At 38.5% G+C, this 20973-nt stretch overlaps 2 protein-coding genes across 2 annotated transcripts in view; both read left to right on the top strand.

The window, feature by feature from the left end:
* The window catches only part of LOC142343190 (uncharacterized), a 93419-nt gene that overhangs the window by 55153 nt on the left and 17293 nt on the right, over window positions 1-20973 (top strand). Inside the window, exons 2-3 of the mRNA XM_075394912.1 lie at window positions 18698-18852; window positions 19240-19392. Of these exons, the coding sequence (XP_075251027.1) occupies window positions 18732-18852; window positions 19240-19392 (274 nt within the window). The 5' untranslated portion in view covers window positions 18698-18731. The remainder of the gene's footprint in view (window positions 1-18697; window positions 18853-19239; window positions 19393-20973) is intronic.
* Window positions 11613-20973, top strand: part of LOC142343159 (pre-rRNA-processing protein TSR1 homolog) — a 392765-nt gene continuing 383404 nt past the window's right edge. The window contains exon 1 of the mRNA XM_075394858.1: window positions 11613-11627. The gene's annotated coding sequence lies outside the window, so the exon portion shown is untranslated. The remainder of the gene's footprint in view (window positions 11628-20973) is intronic.

The raw sequence follows: 20973 nt of genomic DNA, 5'->3' as shown, positions 1-20973 counted from the left end.
TATTGCCTTCTGTTTAATATGTACGCAGGACCTTATTTGTACAATACTGGCGCTTTTCATACGGGAAACTAATGTTTGATTGTTGTATTACTCTGGATGACAGACAAAGAACATTTTTGAAAGATTCCATGCCAACATTCGGCCGATCATTATACTCTATGCCAGAAAGCTGTCTTTTGAAATCAATCAACCTTCTGCTATGATCAGCTTCATTGTGGAGAAAGCTAATGCGTTGCTTTCGCAAGCTCAGTCAATTGCAGCAAACTTCATATGGCGTAGTGACAGGTTTAGCGTAGTTATCGGTTATAGTAATTTGGAATATATTCATTCCTCAGAACTATATTTCTGTTACATATTAGATGATCTATCAGAATAGATGGTCTCTCACCGATCCGGGTTGCTTCGGGAATGATTTGTTCCCCACCCTAAGTTACGAGGACCTTCGTGTACTCTTCAGTTAGACTGTCTTGGTTGATTATATTGATATTACTGTCACCCACTAAGTATAATCAATCAATATTTTTAGCACTGGATTTTATCATTCGCATTATATACACTAATTTTTTTGTTCACTGATGGGGCAGATTTGATGGTAGGATCTCTACGCAAAGAAAACAGTATTTTTTTACGCAACGGTGTCACTTCATCATTGAGATAAATTTTAGCTGATTGAGATGGCAGGTTGTTCTTGTTCCGCTTCAATTGTTTTCTCTCCGAACAAAACGAGCAATCAAAGGTAGCTTACCAACATTTCTGGAAGGGAGCCGACGTTATACACTGATGTCGTCCTTTTTCACGCTTACCCCACAGTAACCTGCCACCTTTATCACTGCCGTTTATGGATCCTCTCTGCTACCTCCATCATCCAGCCCAACAATCCTCACCTTGTCTCGCCTCCAATATTTCTGATTTGCATCTGCCTCGAAAATTGCCTGTCCCATTTGTACCGGGCGCCCGCTTGACTGCTCCTCTCAGATTTTGTGAGCACAAAACCCGCAATGGAATGGCCGGGCCAGGAAGTTCTTGGGGATGCGTTTTGGGAGGCAGATCCTCGACCAGACAATGCACCCATTTTCTTCACAGCAAACACCAGTGCACCCCACCATATGATAAATCCCAGCTTGGGTTGCCTTATTTGTTTGGCGAACCATCGTTCAACTTTTTGTGAAACAATTTGATAAGTGAATAATAATAATACCCGCAAAGTAATCTGCCTCGAAACTTATTAAAAAGGTATAATGTTTCATCAGCGTAGCCGTGATGGCCCTTTCTAAATGGTGTATATACGCCCCATCACTACGCCCTGGGAAGAAATATCCGAGAGACGACAACATCCGGGAGAGACGACAACCTGCATCCTCAAGCAGAAGATAAGTTGAAGATTGTTTCTCATCAAATCAATCGACTCCCCAAATCGGCGGAAGTCATCCTCTGGCACGATTTGATAAACAACTCCACGACCAATCCGAAGTCTGACCCCAGACGCCCCCCAACTGCGGAACAGCTAGTCATCGAAATAAAGAACTTAAAACAAGAAATTTTTGGAATAGTTTTTTGTGAGCGAGCGGGAGCTCCCAACGTTTACAAGGAGCTAAAGGCAACAGGAATCCCCAGCCTAAACGTCGTTGGTTACCTTCTAACGAGACGAAAACAAAAGGATCGACAGCTGATAACCGATTACCAAAAACTCCATCAAAAACCAGCCCTTGAATTTAAAACCCTCTCCATTGTCAAGAAAAACTACAGAAACTTGGCAGCAATCATCAAGAAACGACAAAGCCCGTCGCAATCCCAACGAAGAAAGAAGCAAAAGCAGGCGAAGAATTACTAGGTAAGTACTCTATTTTTGAAGTTGTGCCTGGTTTTGTGAGTTCCTAGTCATTAAGTTCCTTGGGACTGATCAAAACCAATCTAAAAATTCACACCAGTTGTCAGTTTTAAGTGTCTTTTGTAATCACCTATTGATTTAGTGATTAATTTCCCTGGCACCCATCAAATTGAACCTAGAAAATGAAATAGAAGATCTCACGTCATGGGTAGAAACTGCAAAACATGCAAGCGAGGCATAACGGCCCAAGGGAAAACTTACTTCTGAGTATCTTGTAACACCCTCATGCATCTAACCACTGAATGTACCGCCCTCTCACCTGCTGCTATAAATGGAATGATAGAATTGGGAATGAATGCTATGCTACTGTGCAACACCTGCGTAGAAAACAACGAGCGAGATAATTTCATCAGAGGACGTGCGCCAGCAAGTGTCTCTGAGAAACTGGAAAGCCTTGACGTAGGTGAAAAGTTAAAGAACATGGAAAAGCGACTAACAGACTTAGTCGATTCTAAAATTGGAGAAGCAATGAAGACCGCTTGCGACAAAGTGGAGAAAATATACGCAGCTGTCGTCGCGTGGACAAAACCACGAGCTGAAAACGCAAAAGTGCACATAATGCGGAGGCCCAAAAGTCAAATCACAATATCAACCAAAGTTTCAGGCTCCAAGGGTTAAAAGAAGAACCGTCGAAATCTAAAGCCCAAAATTTTGTCTCAACGAACTCTGATTTGAGCGAAATACTGTTTACGGTTGGAGCTGAGCCACATATTCTCGAGTTCAACAGATTTGCCAAATTCGACCACGAGCGAAAGAAACCAAGACCCCTTCTGTTCACGGTAGCGAACGAACATCAAGCACGCCTGACCCAGGCAAAAAGTCCTGAACACAGGGAAGATCTCACTAAGCGAAACATTTACTTCCTGCCTGCTCTCTTGCGAGAAAATGCAATGAAGGAAAACCTCATTCTGAAAACAAGACGTCAACTACTAGACCAGGGCGTTCCTCAGAGAAATTGCGAATTCGAAATTTGGAGCTGTTCAATGACGGGAAGTAATTTCACTTAGAATGTGAGAAAACCGAGTCTTCATGACTAGGTTTCCTCAAAATTCTTCAACTCAACACACGAAGTCTGGTAAACATCGACCGAAGAGCAAAACTTGCCAATGCAGTCCAAATAGTGGACTACACTGTCATATGTCTTTGCGAAACCTGGCTGAACGAATTGATCACGAGTGTAGCTCCTGAACAATAGGGCTTCATTGCCCCCTGTCCTCGATCAAGCTTCAGTGATGTAAGAAATTCTACCACAAGCATGGCTCAGATACTTTCTCAGGCATAGTAACTGCTTAGAACAATTCCTAAGTCAAAAACTATGTCAAATATTCAAATAAACCAATAAACTCTAAATATCGAATAGACTTTTAGAAACTCTGTACTAATAATGATATCAATACGGATTTTTTGAAGTTTGAACTGCCAAAAACTAAGTTTTTGCAGAAAAAGTGGTGCACAGTTTTCAGCTTAAGCTCTTAAAGATATAAATAAGTCGTGCAGAACGAGATTGAAGATTGTTCAAGTTAAAATTTGGGGATTATAGGGAATTTCTCAGGAAAGAGGTGAAAAACGAACTTTTACATTCAATTGTGAACACATTATAAAGGAAAGGAGATATCATTCGGAATCACCTAGTAGGTTACTAAGTGACAAGTTAGCGAAGCAGTCTGAGAGACAGCACAGTCCTTTGCGGAGTGGATCTCATAATAATGTTGTTACATCGAACAAAATTGAACTGACGAAATTTGTACTGCACGTCTTATCATTAGGTCCAAAACAACCAGTCAGAGACAAAATTAATGAAGTGCATTTTCTTGTGGATGTAGACAGATTTGTTCTTGATTTATTGGACAATAACACTGATGGTGAAAAGTTATGTGAAATAGAATTGTCTGCCAAATTGTTAGCCAATAACGTACGTGAGACACCAATGAATAAAGGGTTTAAAAAGTTAATGTGTTTTTGAAAGATCAAAAACTGCTAGCTGTACCATTTGATAAATTCTGTGGTTTTGGTGTTATGAAACAGACAACATACTTGGATGAACTAAATGAAATCCTTAGTGCTAATGAGTTTGAGAATTGTAATGCAGAAAGCGGTGATCTAATAAAAAAAAACGGAGAAATTGATAAATAGCAGTTTGCATCAAATAATGAAAATGTAAAGGATAAATGAAAAGATTTATCACAGACTCGGGACAACTGTATTGCAACTAGCCAGGCTTCCTTGACTTGCTAAAGTACGCACATTTAGGATGAAGCCGGTACCGGTCAGTTTTTAGTACCAATGACAACAAATTTTCCAACTTCGTTTAACTTTATGTTTAGATATAGGAATGTTAGATCCCCAAAGCCGTTGGTTGTCTCAAAGATGAATTGTAGGTTTTTTTGGAGAGAATTTGCATGCTCAAGGTAATATATGGGCTTCCCCTTGGCAGTGCACACTGTGTCATCCACATACCTCTTGAACAATTTCAATTTCTGTGTGTCCTGCTGTACGTATTTCTGCACAATAGGAACCAATCCATACACTTTCCTGCATGTTCTTGACCACTGTGTCAGTGATAATTTAGCATTTTGCATGAAACAAGTTTCTTCAAGATTTGCAGTCGACTTTTTTTCCTCGCAAAGTCACGAGTCGGTTACAATAAAGGCACATTCCCTTCAAGTCAGGAGTTTTGTTCTCCCTTCCCTCATTTGGAAAGAGTTTTCAAAGGATTTCAGCCACAAATTTGCCAAAATTACCACCAGTGATGCACCCTTTGCTAAACCGTCCGACTGAGTGTACCACATTCTATATCACTTAAAATGAATATTCTTAAAGGGGGACAAAAATTTAATGAGGTTCTTGTGACTCCGACCGGGTATTCATAGGACGGGCCGAAGCGGACTACCGTTTTCATGTAGCTCTGCACCGTTACAATATAAGAAAAATATGATTCAGGGGACTGTGCATAGGATTTTTATTGCAACCAGCTCCTGGCAATCCTTGACAGAGGTCATAACCAAAATCAAGAGATCTGGAATAAAAATCAGTATTCAACTGAGTGGTCATCCAGTATTGTTAATGAGACGTTGGATAAAATAGTTACGAAGGGAAAGGTTACAGAAACCCCCCAAAATGAACAACATCTTGAACCAATTAAGAGTCTTTTGTTTCCAACTCATGAAGAAAATTTTTTTCATTCACTCCTATCTGTTGTTATCCTTTGCTTGTTGGGGTTGACAAAAATTCGAATTAGAATGTACCAGAAAAAATTTTGAATTTCAACACTCAATTTTTTTTGCATTTGAACAAATACTTCAATGTCAATTCCCGCAACCGGTTTTCGTCGCGCTTATTTAGTTGCCGTTTCAACTTTTTGATGTAGCTTGCTTCTTTTGACTTTTTTCATTTCCCGAACATAAGTCGAGAATGTTCCTTTCAATATTAATCGCTGTACCACAATATTCAACGAGGTGTTGCCCCATAGAAGAGTTTTTCTTTTGATGCTCCAGAACCTTAGCTGCAGTATGCTGGTCGATTTGGTCAAAATAGATGGAAATGTTTTCATTGCACCTAATTTTACATATCAGATGCATTTTCCTATTTTAATCAAAAATTAATTTCACAGTGTTAACTAATTTATTATTTTTATCATTTTGAGAATGACATTGACGGATTAGCTCAAATACAAAAAAATTGACTTCTGAAATTCAAAAATTTTTCTGGTGAATTTTTCTAGTTAATTCAAAATTTTGTTAACCCCAACAAGTAAAAAATGACAACAGATAGGAATGAAGGTAGAAACTTCTTTTCATGATTAGAAAACAATACACCCGGGATTTTCAAAAACTCCGGAAAAGAGATTTAATTAATTTTCTTTTAATCAGTGTAAATTAAATGATGTAAATGTGATTTCAACTGAAGATAGTTTTAAAATTTTGTTGTTATTTTATTTCATTTCTTAGAATTAGAGTCAAAGACAAGTTTACTTACTTTTTGCATGATTTCATTGGGTTTCTTAAACGATGAACGCAATGTTCGAACGCTTTCGTTCTTTAAAACAATTTATGTTTAAATTGACAATTCTTTCGTTTCCGCAAAATGATTTTAATTTTTTTGGTATTACTCGCAAAAATTTGGGTGATGTTTTCTTTATTGAAGAAAAAACAAATCTTTAATGTCTTTTCTGCTGAGACTTTTAACTGTTTTTAGAGGCTGTTCATTATCTCGGGTGTTTTCATAATTTTTAGGTTTTCTTTTTCCTTTTGACTATTTTGTTGACCGTCTTATTAACAATACTGGAAGACCACTCAGTTGGATACTGTCCAAAACTCCAGATTTCAGTCCAGATAAATTGTTTTTTTTAAAAGCTACATCAAGGGAAAGTCAATTGACTTCTTAATTTCAAAAATCATTTTGGTACATGTAATTCAAAATTTTGTCAACCCAAACAAGCAATGGATAACAACAGATAGGAGCGAAGGTAAAAAGTCTTTTTTAGGAATTGGAAACGAAAGATTCTTAATTGTTCTGAAATGTTGTTCATTTCAAGGAGTTTCTGTAACCTTTCTCTTCGTAACTATTTTATCCAACGTTTCATTAACAATGTTGGATGATCACTCAGTTGGATACTGACTTTCAGTCCAGATCTCTTGATTTTTCTTAAGAACTCTATCAAAGTGTTGCCAGTCACCGGTTGCATTGAAAGTCCTATGTACGGTCCCTTGAATCACATTTATCTTATGTTGTAACGGTGCACAGCTACGGAATGTTTAGATTATGCCGCCGGAATCATTTGTTTTTTGATACCATTGACAGCTATTCCTTGTTTCATCGTTTTTGTTTATGTTCAGATCTAGGAATGCCAGGTCTCCAGAAGAAGATAAAAAAATTATACATTTCTTGGTGACATATATTTTACATATATTTGTGCATTCTAAAAAAATACCAAATCACCAGAAAGGGACCTTCTCTGGGTAATAGTCCCACGGAAGCTAGAAGCCCCACATAAAGTACAGATAAGGCCAGTATAAAAGAAGGAAAGAAAATACGCTGAGCTCGTACTAGATCGGATAATTTCTTTTTTATTTACAAAATTTTGAGAAGATCCATGGAACATTTTAATGTTTTGTCTCCGCAAACAAGATCAACAGTAAATCCATTACAAACAAGTAAAACAACAGAATGCGTCTTCTCTGGGCCAATGAATTCTTATCTGAGACTTTATTCAGGCGTGGTTTCTCGAAGAGGCCAGATGAGACGCTCCTCAGAGATGAGAGGCAATCTTTCATTTCATGCTGTTAAAGGCTGTTCAGATACCGAATAGGCAATTAATAATAGGCGTTGACCAATTTTAAAAATAATTTTGATAATTCACTATTATATAAATCATATATGCTTAGAATAGTAAATTCTGAGGAAAAAGCCGAAATACACTTTCTCGCTGTTTTCTGAAAAACATCAACTTAAGCAGTTTTCTCTGCACCATACAGATACGACGTAACTTAGAAGATGTTTTACATCCATATATGCAAAGATCATATCGAACTATTGGTCCGATAAAGAAACGGTAATAATAAGAATGTTTCGAGTCATGAAATTCATGATTCTTGCGACTGCAAACACAAGCATTGACACGCGTTTCACAACCTTATCAACATGAACGTCGAAAAAAATGTTTCTGTATAAATGAATGCCCATGTACTTCATAGAATCAAATCTGAGTTTTTCAACCTTTCAATTTGAAGCCTAATATGTGTCAGCGCTTCACAGAACCACATGAGCTCAGATTTCTTAATTTTTATATATAAACGATTACAAGTGATCCCCTTTTGAAGACAAACAAAGTCAGAACCAATGCAACTGTCATCCAGAGGTTCTGAAGAGTACATAAGTGTTAATTCATTCGCAAACTTATACAAGTTAAAATATTTACTATCATTAAAAAATTGTTCGTATATACAATTAACAGGAGAGTACTATGTTTTGACCATTATGGCACACCGTTACTGATCACTTTGAAATCTGAGAACGCTCCAGTGATGAACAGTCTGTTGCAAGTTTAAAAATTAACTGCAAAATCAACTCAAAATGACTCCTCTCACAAAATAGTTTCCCAGTTCGTCAGTCATGAGGTCATGGTTAACGGTGTAGAATGCTTTAATAAATTCAAGGAAAATACAAAACTGTTTGGTTGACTTCTTAATTTCTAGTTTCTCAACTATCTTTGCGATTGCCAATACCTATCTACATCTAGTTTGAAAACGAAGTGTTTTTCATTGAATCGTTTGCGCATAAACCTATAAAATCCAGTATACATTGCTCGTTTGAAGAATATGCTAACAACTGGCAAGATAGAAACTGGTCGATAATTGCTCACCTCAAACATTAATCTTTTGTGAAAAGCTTAGTTGTGAGTGCCTTTTTGAGGCAGTCATGAAAAATTCCCCGGTAAATTGAACTATTGATAAGTCCAGTTAAGTGTGGCAAAATATTTTGAAGCATAGATTTCAGTGTTTTCACAAAGATACCGTCAAAGCCAGTTAATTTCTAGGGATTGAGTGCGGTACCTATTTTCTCTACCTCTTCATATTCCACTGGAAAGATAAACATTGTCTTCACGGCTGGTGAAAATCTAATTTTCATTGAAGACTGATTAAATTGTTCTAGTTTATTGCAAGCAAGGGTCGTGAAATACTCATTGAACAAATCAACTACGGTCTCCTCATCATCAACAGTAGCGCCACCTTCGATTCGGGGACCGCTTTGCTGTCAACACGGTTACCAGTTACTTCGTTGATGTCTCTGAAGAAATTGCTTTTTGTTAAAATTATAAGCAGAAACTCATTGTTATAATACTGGCATTTTTTTGGCGACTAGCCTGTTGACCACCTTCCTGGCCAATTTGACCTCCGGAAGTAATTTAGAATGTTTTCTGACTTTTTGAGTTCAATATTTGTTTTTACTATTGCTCGCTGAACATCCTTTTCAAAGCAGGGTACTTTTTCTTACGATAAACTATTGTTTCATTGTTTTATAACTCTGGATGAGAGACAAAAGAACATTTTTGAAAGATTCCATGCCTACATTTGGCACATCAATATACTCTAAATATACTCTATGTCTTTCGAAATCAAGCAACATTCTACTATGATCAGCTTCATTGTGGAGAAAGCTAATGCGTTGCTTTCGCAAGCTCGGTCAATTGCAGCAAACTTCATATGGCGTGGTGACAGATGTAGCGTAGTGATAGGTTATAGTAATTGGGATCAATTCGCTACTCAGAAACATATTTCTGTTACATACTATACGATCAATCAGAGTAGATGATCTCTCACCGATCCGGGTTGCTTCAGGAATGATTTGTTCCACACCATGACTTATGAGACCATTCGTGTACTTTTCAGATACGCTGTCTTGATTGAGTAGATCGATGTTCCTATCACCCACTAGGTATAAGCAATCAATATTTTCAGGGACTTCCTCCGGAAAAATATCACGGTCCTTTATGAAAATGGCTTAAGAGTTGGATGGCAAATTATAAGCACAGAGCACGAAAAACAATTTTTTCAAAAAATTCGTACATTTCAGCGGTAAAATGTTTTTAAACTGTGTATTAAATACTTCAGCTTTAATAGAATTATGCATAATTAAACCAGTGCTCCGATGTTTGCTAACGTGACAACGGTTAAAAGATGTGTAACTATCAATTTTGAAATGAGTTGCTTTGATTCGTCCTCCAACCAGTTTTCTGAGAGACAAATGATAGTATATTTGAAGTTATCGGTAACATGATATTGAAATTCGTCAATAGGTTTATATAAAGACCGATTTTTAAATAGAAAACAGGAAGTATTGTCAAACCAGAATTACTATAGCTGTCAAAACAATGAGTATTTTGAGAAGAACGGGAAGGATCCTTTAATAACAAGGAATGTTTGCCTGGTTTAAAGCACTTCCGACAATTTTCGGTAACGCTCTTTGAAAATCATTCATTGTGTTTAGCACTGTTTTTTGTCATTCGCATTAGATACACTAAGTTTTCCGTTCTCCAATGGGTCAGATTTGATGATAGGATCTCTGCGCAACGAAAACAGTATTCTCGATGGTGTCTCTTCATCTTTGAGATAAATTTCAGCTAATTAAGATTGCAGGTTTTTCTTGTTCCGCATCAAATATTTTCTTGTCGCTTTAACGAAAAATAGAACTCATTGATTTTACGGCTGACGAAAAACTGAACTTCATCAAAGTCTGATCATATTGTTCTAGTTTATTGCAAGCAATGGCCGTCAAATACTCATTGAACAAATCAGCTACAGTCTCCACATCATCTACTTTAGCGCCACCTTCGGTTAGGGACAGAATTTTTGTTCTCTACGCGGTTAGGGGTTATTTCGTTGATGTCTCTGAAGATATTGCCTTCTGTTTAATATGTACGCAGGAACTTATTGTTGTAATACTGGCGTTTTTCATACGAGAAACTAATTTTTGATTGTTGTATTACTCTGGATGACAGACGCCAACATTCGGCCGATCATTATACTCTATGCCAGAAAGCTGTCTTTCGAAATCAATCAACATTCTGCTATGATCAGCTTCATTGTGTAGAAAGCTAATGCGTTGCTTTCGAAAGCTCGGTCTATTGCAGCAAACTTCATATGGCGTGGTGACAGATGTAGCGTAGTAATTGGTTATAGTAATTGCAATAAATTCGCTACTCAAAAACATATTTCTATTACATGCTATACGATCAATCAGAGTAGATGGTCTCTCACCGATCCGGGTTCCTTCGGGAATGATTTGTTCCGCACCCTAATTTATGAGAACCTTAGTGTACTCTTCAGTTAAGCTGTCTTGCCTGATTAGATTGATATTCCTGTCACCCACTAAATATAATCAATCAATATTTTTAGGGAATTATTCCAGAAATTTATCCAGGTCACTATTGAATATCGCTTTAGAGTTGGATGGCAATTTATAAACACAGCGCATAGAAAACGTTTTTTTTTCAAAAGATTCAATTCAGCAGTAAAATGTTTTTAAACAGCGTGTTAAATACTTAGCTTTAATAGAATCATGCACATATATTTCAGTGCTCTGATGTTTGCTAATGTGACAACGGTTGAAAAATGTGTAACTATCAATTTTGAAGTAAGTTGCTTTTGATTCGTCCTCCATCCAGGTCTCTGAGAGACAAATGATAGTATATTTGAAGTTTTTGGCAACATGGTATTGAAATTCGTCAAAATGTTATTTAAAGACTGAATGTTGACATGGAACAAATTATGTATTGTCAAAGTAGAATTACTATAGCGATCAGAACGGGAGAAGGATCCCTTACTGAGAACGGGAGAAGGATCCCTTAGTGAGAATAGGGAATTAAGAATAGGGAGAGGGATCCCTTACTGACAATTGTTGTTTGTCTGGTATCAAGCTTTTTCGAAAATTTTGTGAAACGCTTCTTGAACATCATACAATGTGTTTAGCACTGGATTTTATCATTCGCTTTTTATACACTTATTTTTTCGTTCACTGATGGGGCAGATTTGATGGTAGGATATCTGCGCAAAGATAACAGTATTTTTTTTACGCAACTGTGTCACTTCATCATTGAGATAAATTTTAGCTGATGGAGATGGCAGGTTGTTCTTGTTCCGCTTCAATTGTTTTCTCTCCGAACAAAACCAGCAATCAAAGATAGCTTACCGAGATTTCTGGAAGGGAGCCGATGGCCTACACCTCGAAACTTATTAAATAGGTTATATGTTTCATTAGGGCAGCCGTGGTGGCCTTTCCAAATGGTGTATAACTTTGGAGCTAGCTCTCTTTACTACGCCCTAAATATCCGAGAGAGACGACAACTTCCAGAAGTCATCACGAAGTCTGGCTACAATCTGGATCCTCAAGCGGAGGACAAGTTGAAGATTGTTTCTCATCAAATCAATCGACTCCCCAAATTGGCGGAAGTCATCCTCTGGCACGATTTGATAAACAACTCCACGACCACTCAAAAGTCTGACCTCAGACGCCCCTAACTGCGGAACAGCTATTCATCGAAATACAGAACTTAAAACAAAAAGTTGTTGGTATAGTTTTTTGTGAACGAGCGGGAGCCCCCAACGTTTACAAGTCGCTAAAGACAATAGGAATCCCCACCCTAAACGTCGTTTGTGACCTTTTGTCGAGACGAAAACAGAAAGATCGACAGCTGATAACCGGATACCGAAAACTCCATCAAAAACCAGCCCTTGAAATTAAAAAACTTTCTATTGTCAAGAAAAACGACAGAAACTTGACAGCAATCACCAAGAAACCACAAAGCCCGTCGCAAGCCCAACGAAGAAAGAAGCAAGAGCAGGCGAAGAAGTACTAAGTAAGTGCTCCATTTTTGACATTTTTGAAGTTGTTCCTGGTTTTGTGAGGTCCTAAGGATTAAGTTCCTTGGCACCGATCAAAACCATTCTAAAAATTCACACCAGTTGCCAGTTCTAAGTTGCTTTTGTAATCAATTAGTGATTTAGTGAATAATTTCCCTGGCACCCATCAAATTGAACCTAGAAAATGAAATAGATCTCACGTCATGGTTAGAAACTGCAAAACATGCAAGCGAGGCATAACGGCCCAAGGGAAAACTTACTTCTGAGTATCTTGTAACACCCACATGCATCTAACCACTGAATGTACCGCCCTCTCATCTGCTGCTATAAATGGAATGATAGAATTGGGAATGAATGCTATGCTACTGTGCAACACCTGCGTAGAAAACAACGAGCGAGATAATTTCATCAGAGGACGTGCGCCAGCAAGTGTCTCTGAGAAACTGGAAAGCCTTGAAGTAGGTGAAAAGTTACAGAACAAGCGACTAACGGACTTAGTCGATTCTAAAATTGAAGAAGCAATGTAGACCACTTGCGACAAAGTGGAGAAAACATACGCAGCTGTCGTCGCCGTGGGCTAAACCACGAGCGCGAAACACAAAAGAGCACAAAATGCGGAGGCCCAAAAGTCAAATAACAATATCAACCAACGTTTTAGGCTCCAAGGGTTAAAAGAAGAACCGTCGAAATCTAAAGCCAAAAATTTTGTCTCAACGAACTCTGAATTGAACGAAATACTGTTTACGAGTGGAGCTGAGCCACATGTTCTCGAGTTCAACAGATTTGGAAAATTCGACCCCGAGCGAAAGGAACCTAGACCCCTTCTGGTCACGGTAGCGAACGAACATCAAGCACACTTGACCCTGGCGAAAAGTAATGAACACAGGGAAGATCTCACTAAGCGAAATATTTAATTCCTGCTTGCTCTCTCGCGAGAAGATGCAATGGAGGAAGACCTCATTCTGAAAACAAGACGTCAACTACTCGACCAAGGCGTTCCTCGAGAGAAGTTGCGAATTTGAAATTTCGAGCTGTTCAATGACGGGAAAAATTTCACTTAGAATCTGAGAAAACCGAGTCTTCATGACTAGGTTTCCTCAACATTCTTCAACTCAACACATGAGGCCTGGTAAACATCGACCGAAGAGCAAAACTTTCCAATGCAGTCGAAATAGCGGACTACACTGTAATATGTCTTCGCGAAATCTGGCTGAACGAATTGATCAGCGACTCCGAACTGCTGTTAAATAACTACAACATATATCGAAGCGACTCTACTTTCTTGGGAGATAAAAACGCCCACGGCGGTAGCCTCATAGCAGTAAAAAAAACTCTCTCTAAACTCTGAGAAGGTCAATGTGGATCGTCCTGACTCATGCCTAGCCTGCAAAAATCAACTAGACAGATCTGAAGTGATGATCTGTTCGTTCTGCAACCCACGAAAGGGCAGTGCATACCGATATAATATCAACGATTTCTAAAAACTACTTAAAACAATTCCAAAGCAAAAACCGGACCTAATCTGTGGCGACTTGATTTTCCCGGATGCAAATTGGAAAACAGCAAGCAGCTTTAACGAAGAAGAAAACCAAAACATCAAAATCTTTGACGAAGCTTTGTTCAGACAAGCCATTGACTTTCCGACCTGTTCAATTAACACCCATGACGAGGCCTTCTTCCATCGCCACTGTTTTTTTTGCCGGAAAGGACCTGTCCTTCCCCAGGACATACGACTGCACTGATCACGATGCGATCCATCTTTCGATCGAATGCCCAGTAGCTGAACCGAAACTCGTACTCCAATCATTCAGGAGTTTTGGAAAGGCTGATTACGATGGAATGAAGAAATTTCTTAAAGACAGCCCGTTCCAACTTTTTTGCCATACAAACGTCAACACAATGTGTGAAGAATTTTACCAATATGTCGACAAAGTGGTTGAAACATATGTACCTCGAAGAACCAGACAACGCCAAATTCTCCCTCCATTGATCTCTGCATTCACGTCAAATCTTATGAAAAAACTAAAAACGCAGAAAAAGCTCCTTGAAAGGAAACCAACGACTTATCGGAAAGCAGCAGTCATGAAGCTGGAGAACTTGGTATCCGAGTCATCCGAGGCCGACAAGAAAGACTACCAGGAGATTTTAATGTCCTTCCGAAGCAAATCGTGAGTGGTGATAAAGTGAGCATCATTATTCACGAGCAAGTGGACTTTATGAACGAGTTCTCCCATTCAGTTTTCATTCCAAAACTACCATACAGCATTTCTGACATCGAAACGAAAAATCTTTCATTGACAAAGTTTAACATATCGGTTGAAACTATAAATTGCTTCGTGTCCGAATTGGACATTACTAAATCCAGGGGCCCATATGGACTCCCTCCGGCCTTTTTCAAGAAAACGTCACGACAAACCTCGGTCGTCCTAAATAAGCTTCTGAAGCTGATAAAGAAGCAAAGAAGGATACCTGGCACATGGAAGACAGCCGCTGTGACGCCAATCGACAAGAAAGGAGAGAGACGCTAAGTACAAAACTACCGTCCAGTTGGACATAGAAAGTAAAACCCTGGAAAAATGCATCTACGTGGCTCTTTACGACCACTTTGCCACTTTCTTGACAAAGCACCAGCATGGATTTGTTAAAAACATCGATTTGTTGTCACAAACATGAACATTTTTCTGAAAGGGATCCACGCCGCACTCGATAACGATCGAAACTCAGAAGTTATTGCGTTCTACACGGACATCTCGAAAGCCTTCGATAAAGTACCTCATTTCGAGCCATTAAAAAAGGTGGCAAATATTGGGTTAGGAGGATGTCTCCTACAAATTTTCATGGACTACCTAAACAACCGGAAACAGTTCGTCAGAATCGATAACACAAGTTCCGGTGTTCGAGACGTTACTAGTGGAGTGATTCAGGGCTCACTACTAGGCTCGCTCCTGTTTTGTATCTTCATCCACGACTTCTCAGAAGTTCTCAGACCCATTCATCTTCGCAGACGCAAAAAATCATTGGACATTCCGGGAAGACCGAGACAGCATTGCAACGTGGGTCAGATCAAACAAGATGGAACTGGCACTGGACAAATGTGCTAAGATAACATTTCTAGGGAAAAAGCGAAACTTCGATATGTGGTTGAAGATTTGGCAAATGCATATACAGTAAAGGACTTGGGAATTTACATCAAAGATGACCTGAGCTGCAGTAAACATATAGAAGAGCGACTCAGGAAAGCTAACAAAGCATCTAAGCAACCGGAAACAGTTCGTCAGAATCGATAACAGATGTTCAGGTGTTCGAGCTGTTTTTGCAGCTGTGCACCGCTTCAGCATAAGAAAAATGTGATTCAAGGGGCGGTTCACAGGGTTTTTAATGCAACCTCTAATTGGTTGGCCTTCGATAAGGCGCTTGAAAAGAACAAAATTCACTGGACCAAAAATCATTAACCAGAGGAATGGTCTTCAAAAATTGTGAATCAGACTCTAGAAAAGATAATAAGTGCCGGCAAAGACCAATTAAGAACAACACCAAAAGAGCATCAAAAACGCAAGACTAAATCTATTGATAAGCCAACTATTTTTCTACAATACAGAGGCAACTTTACTCAAAACGTTGCAAGCAAACTGAAGAAACTATGCGAATTGCAATTAGTTTTTACAACGCGGAAATTAAGATCGTGCCTCCCCACCCTGAAATCATCTTTCAATAGAGACCTGAAATCCCACGTGGTATATGAGATTAAATGTAATGGATGCGGATCCATCTATGTTGGGCAAACAAGCCGGCATGTTACCACAAGGATAACAGAACATCAAAAGAAGGACTCACAGGTGGTTCAACATCTGGCTGAATGTCGTTGCGCCACGAATGACATTAAATGAAAAATTCTGGACGCCTGTAGGACAAGAAAAACTAATGATGATCGAAGCTATATATATCAGCAAGCTGAAGCTGGCACTAAACACACGCGATGAATATATGGGGAGGGAACTCACGCTAAAATATTAGTTCAAATCATAATTTTGACTAGATCAGAATACATAGGGCAAAAAAACATTTTGTGCATGACAAAACGAAATTTGCAAAACCTCCACAAGAGGGATACTTATGGTTAGGGCAAATTCGGAATAGCCCTAAAAATTCAAGAACATGGCCAAAATCGAAAAATCCGGAATAGGAATGTTTTTAAATAAATTGATAACAGATGTAAATATGAGTTGTAAATAGGCTAAATATTGTATATAGGGAAAAATTTCCGATTGATTTTGTAGAATAGTTCCTAGAATTGTTTTAAATGTCGTCTCAGACAAATGTAAATACATATTCGTTTTATCTTTTAACAATTTGTAAAACAGTTTTAACCTGACGATGAACGTAGAGTTCGAAAACGTTTGTTTTAAATATTGGAAGTAATTTTAATTTGACAAATTAGGTTTCTTTACACTAACAAAGTAGTGTACCTCCTCAGACGAAACGTTGCAGTACAAGTTAAACCACGCATGAAACTTTGTCTTTACAAATCACTAATCCTACCCGTTGTGCTGTACGGCTTCACCTGCATACACCCATCACGAAGCGAGCTACAAAACATCGAACGCTTTCAGAAGAAAGCAGTGAAATGGATCACGGGAAACAAAGGAGTGAATTACATCAGTCAACTTCGGCTGCTCAACAGTCGCCCCTTGCCTATGTTTCCAAGTGAACGACCTACTTCTACCTGCGAAAGTCATGCATGAAAGCTCGCACTGCAGGGAACTACCTGACCTCACCAGCGCCAATGGACGGATAAAGGAAGTCTTTCGGCTACAAAAAACAAGAACGGAAAAAGCTAGAAGTGAATTCACCTTCCGGAACTGCAGACTCGCAAACCGATTAGAGAAATATGTTGAATTCAGTAGAACTTACGGACTCAAGAAGAGACTGATAAACCTAATGTGGGAGTTTGTCAATAAACGATTTTGCGATAAGAACGTCTGCACTTGGCAAACCCTTTGCGACTCCCATGTATGCTGAAATAATTGGACTCTATTGGACTCTAAAATGGTGCCATAACAACAATATGCAACTCAATGAAAGCAAATGTCACATCCTGCCGATTAAAGTAAACGAAAAAAACTGGCACTCCTTTATACTTAACTCTAAAAATCTCTCAAATAAAAGCGAGCAAAAAGATCTAGGTATAATTATGGCTACTACGTTATCATGGAAAGCGAATATAAAGAAACGTTGTAGCAAAGCCTGGAAAGCGTTTTATTTCCTAAAACGAAACATATCAAACCTTGCATAGCAAACAACAAAACTCAATGCATATGTCGGCTACGTTATACCAGTCATAAGTTATGTATGCATTGTAACCCGGTGCAGAAGCTCAGCTCAGTCGTTATATGAAGGGTGCAAACCCATGTGGAAAGACCCACAGAAGCCTAAACTCTCTCTCTCTCTCTCTTATGCCTCACAAGCATGGTTCGCGAATAAGACCGAAAGCAAAGACATCGAGCGCATTCAAAGAAAAGCAACGTCGTGGATAATCAGTAACTGGGAAATTAGTTACAAGCAAAGACTGACCACACTGAAGTTGCTGCCATTGTCATATTACTTTGAATTGCCTGATCTATTAATGCTCATCTCACTGCTTAAAGGATCTTACAATATAAAAATACCCATTAAAACAAACAATAATGAAGGGTTGTTAAGCACACGTCAAAACGAGCTAATAACAATTAATAAAACAAGAACAAGGAAGGCTGATGAAAACTTCTGGAAAAGAACCAGTTATTTACTAAATATAATACGAAAAGTAGGGAACGTCGATCTCGATCAAATTGATAAGAAATATTTAACAAAAATATACTGGAACTACTTCTTCAAAAGTTATTCGGAAGTCAACTTATGTTCCTGGGCTTTCAACTGCAGCTGTGGACATTGTAACCCGGTGCAGAAGCTCAGCTCAGTCGTTATATGAAGGGTGCAAACCCATGTGGAAAGACCCACAGAAGCCTAAACTCTCTCTCTCTCTCTCTCTATTTTAACAACTGACGACTGGGCATAAATCAGCCCTGCAGCAAACCCGCTGCGAATCCCCAACAACAACAACAATAAATCAGTATTTAAGGCGAAGTCCAGGGGAGTTTTAAGTCCCTAAGCAGTTTCAGCCAAAATCGAGTCTTTCAGTATTACAGCAGCTGGAGCAGCCACATTTAATTCTCCAGGTACAAGGTCGTTCACATCAATTAGTCTACCCCATTACCGTTGGGTGTCTCAAGTGTGAATTGTATTGGGGTTAAAAGGAAGTCCGGGGACTGTTGTTATCTTTGTCAGAAGTTCCTTAGTATAGCCCTGTATATCTTCCTCTTAGTGAACTCAATGGACTAATTGCCGTCGGGTGATTTTGTTTGGAGAGGACTCTCTAAAAGTTGAGAACAATTTTTTATTTGTGTAATTCTTTAGATAATATCAATGGTTTAATCAGGGTAGTGAGGATGTCACAACAGGCGTTTAAAAGCACGGAAAATCTTCCAAGGAACATGGAAGAGGCCAGTACTAGTCAACCTCCTCAGTATGAAGATGCTGTTGAGTCTCCTCCAAATTACAGAGAAGCAGGTTTGATCTCTTAACAATTTAGGTTTGGTCACGAAAGATTTTAAAATTAATTTTTGGGGAACCTTTACCCTGAATAGCAATCACTGAAGTAAACGATTTCAATATTAGAAGATAAGCGATGAGTTTTTGTCGTGTGTGAGGGATATTCAGTGATTTTTTGTCCTATCACAGTTCTGGAACTTAGAGCTTTTTCGATTCTGAAGACCTATTTTATGTAGAGAATTTGGCCATGGTTGTTTTGTCAATTCTACAAATGAGGGCTCAAAGCAAAATAAAGCTTGGAGACATTTTGTAACTTTAGATACCATAGGAAGTTCAAACATATCGGGGTCTAGCTTCAAGAATTGAATTGATTGTGTTACGAGGTAAAAGAATTAAATGTTTTAGTTTCGAGTCCAAACCAACATCAGGAGGAAGGCAGCGTCCCTCCACCTTCTTACGAGAGTTTGTTTGGAAACATTCGGGCTGCACACGAGGAGCATGGCACTTCTAACAAAATGCTCTTTGCCAAGAAAGTTATTGGCATCTTGATGAACACAAGTAAGTTCATTTTGCAGAGTAGATCAAATTTTGGTCTAGAACCCTTCCTTGAATGGCATGTTTCTGGACGAAAGTGTAATTTATAAACGAAAAAGTTTGTTAGTGCAGCTGACAGTTGCAAAGTTGAAACTCGTACTAGTGGTGGCATTTAGATAGTTTCAACACACCCGTCTGGCTGTGCCAAATTCTGTGTGATTTAGTGGTTAAAAGGTTATCTCTGAGGGTAAAGAAGTGTTTTTTCGTTCATAACGCGAGTTTTGAAAGCGACAAATTGAAGTGTTAATAAATTTTCCCCAAGTGAGTGGAATTTTTTGTTCAAGTGCGGTTGTTTCAACTTTAAGGGTCTGAATGGGATATAGTAATAATATTGCAGTTGCTTTAACTGACGCTTGAATGAGCTTTAACCAAATTTGGAGGATATTCAACTTTTTTTCAAATTTTTAGGCTCGTCAATCATTAAATAATGCCAGTTTTACGAAAGAAGTGTTTTACTTCTTGTGCAGTATTATTATATGAGGAAATAATCAAATTTTTTCATTTTGATGTTTTTGGCTATGTTTTTCTTTTGTTTGCGTAGTTCAATTTTCTGGTTTTGCCGAGGAGATGACTCTTCAAGTTGTTTCTCGAACTCGCCCTGCTGCTTTCTAAACGATCTGTTGAAGCTTTTTATAATTTTTGAATTCAAAATTTTTCTCAAATTTTAGGTGTAAAAAATGTGTTTGAACAAGAAATCTTGTTCTCGATTGTTGTATTTTTGTTCACATGGAGCAATTCGAATTTGATTTCTCACTGTCAAATTTTTGGGTTTTTCTAAATGGATTTTCAAATCAGTGTCATTTCTAGGTCTAGTGTTTTGTTCAGTCAATGGAATTTCTTAGATTTGTAATTCAAAACTTGTCATGTTGTTTTTTTTTCTTAAAAAGCCTTAATCGATTATTAACCCAGGTGTAAAATAGTTTTAGAACAAGTGAAGGACAGATCTTATGCGTTCTTCTTACTTTCGTGCAAAGGTATGGCTTATCAAATAAAGAAAGGCTTCAAATTAGGAAAAATTGAGGCGCTGACATTGATAAATCTGCTAGTCAAAAAAGAAGGTAATTAATTGCCCCCAAACGAAGATCATGTTAGTCCTGTGGTCTTCTATGCGATTTTTCGCGTGACCAATTTTACGTCTGACCCATTTGACTTTCCCTCTTCAAAAACGGGATAAACAGGTAGCGTCCGGAGGGCATTAAGGTCTCTTAGAGCCTTACCAGTCTTTAAGAATGGCATTCGCCAAATCGTTTGAGGAGACAATTTCATGGTGTGAAGGGAGGTTATTAATCTCGAAAGTTTGACCCTCTCAGTCACCCCACCGCACTCACCCTCAAAACACCATCCTCCAACCTAGCGATTTTCACCCCTTCTCGTCCATCTGGTTATTATCGAAGCCAACCACTCGCCTTTCGTTTGAGAGCAATTCGCCCGACGTTAGTCGGTTATGTTAACCGTCTTAAGTCGAACGAACCATTTGCTCTTAGAGAACGGACTGCTCTAGATTTTATTAGTTCATTAGGAGCGGGTTTTTAAATTTATCGGTCC

This window comes from Convolutriloba macropyga, chromosome 1, assembly GCF_964194025.1.
Source record: "Convolutriloba macropyga chromosome 1, txConMacr16.3, whole genome shotgun sequence".
NCBI classification, from domain to species: domain Eukaryota; kingdom Metazoa; phylum Xenacoelomorpha; order Acoela; family Convolutidae; genus Convolutriloba; species Convolutriloba macropyga.
The sequence above is the reverse complement of the archived record's forward strand: the minus strand, read 5'-3'. Positions and strand labels throughout refer to the sequence as shown.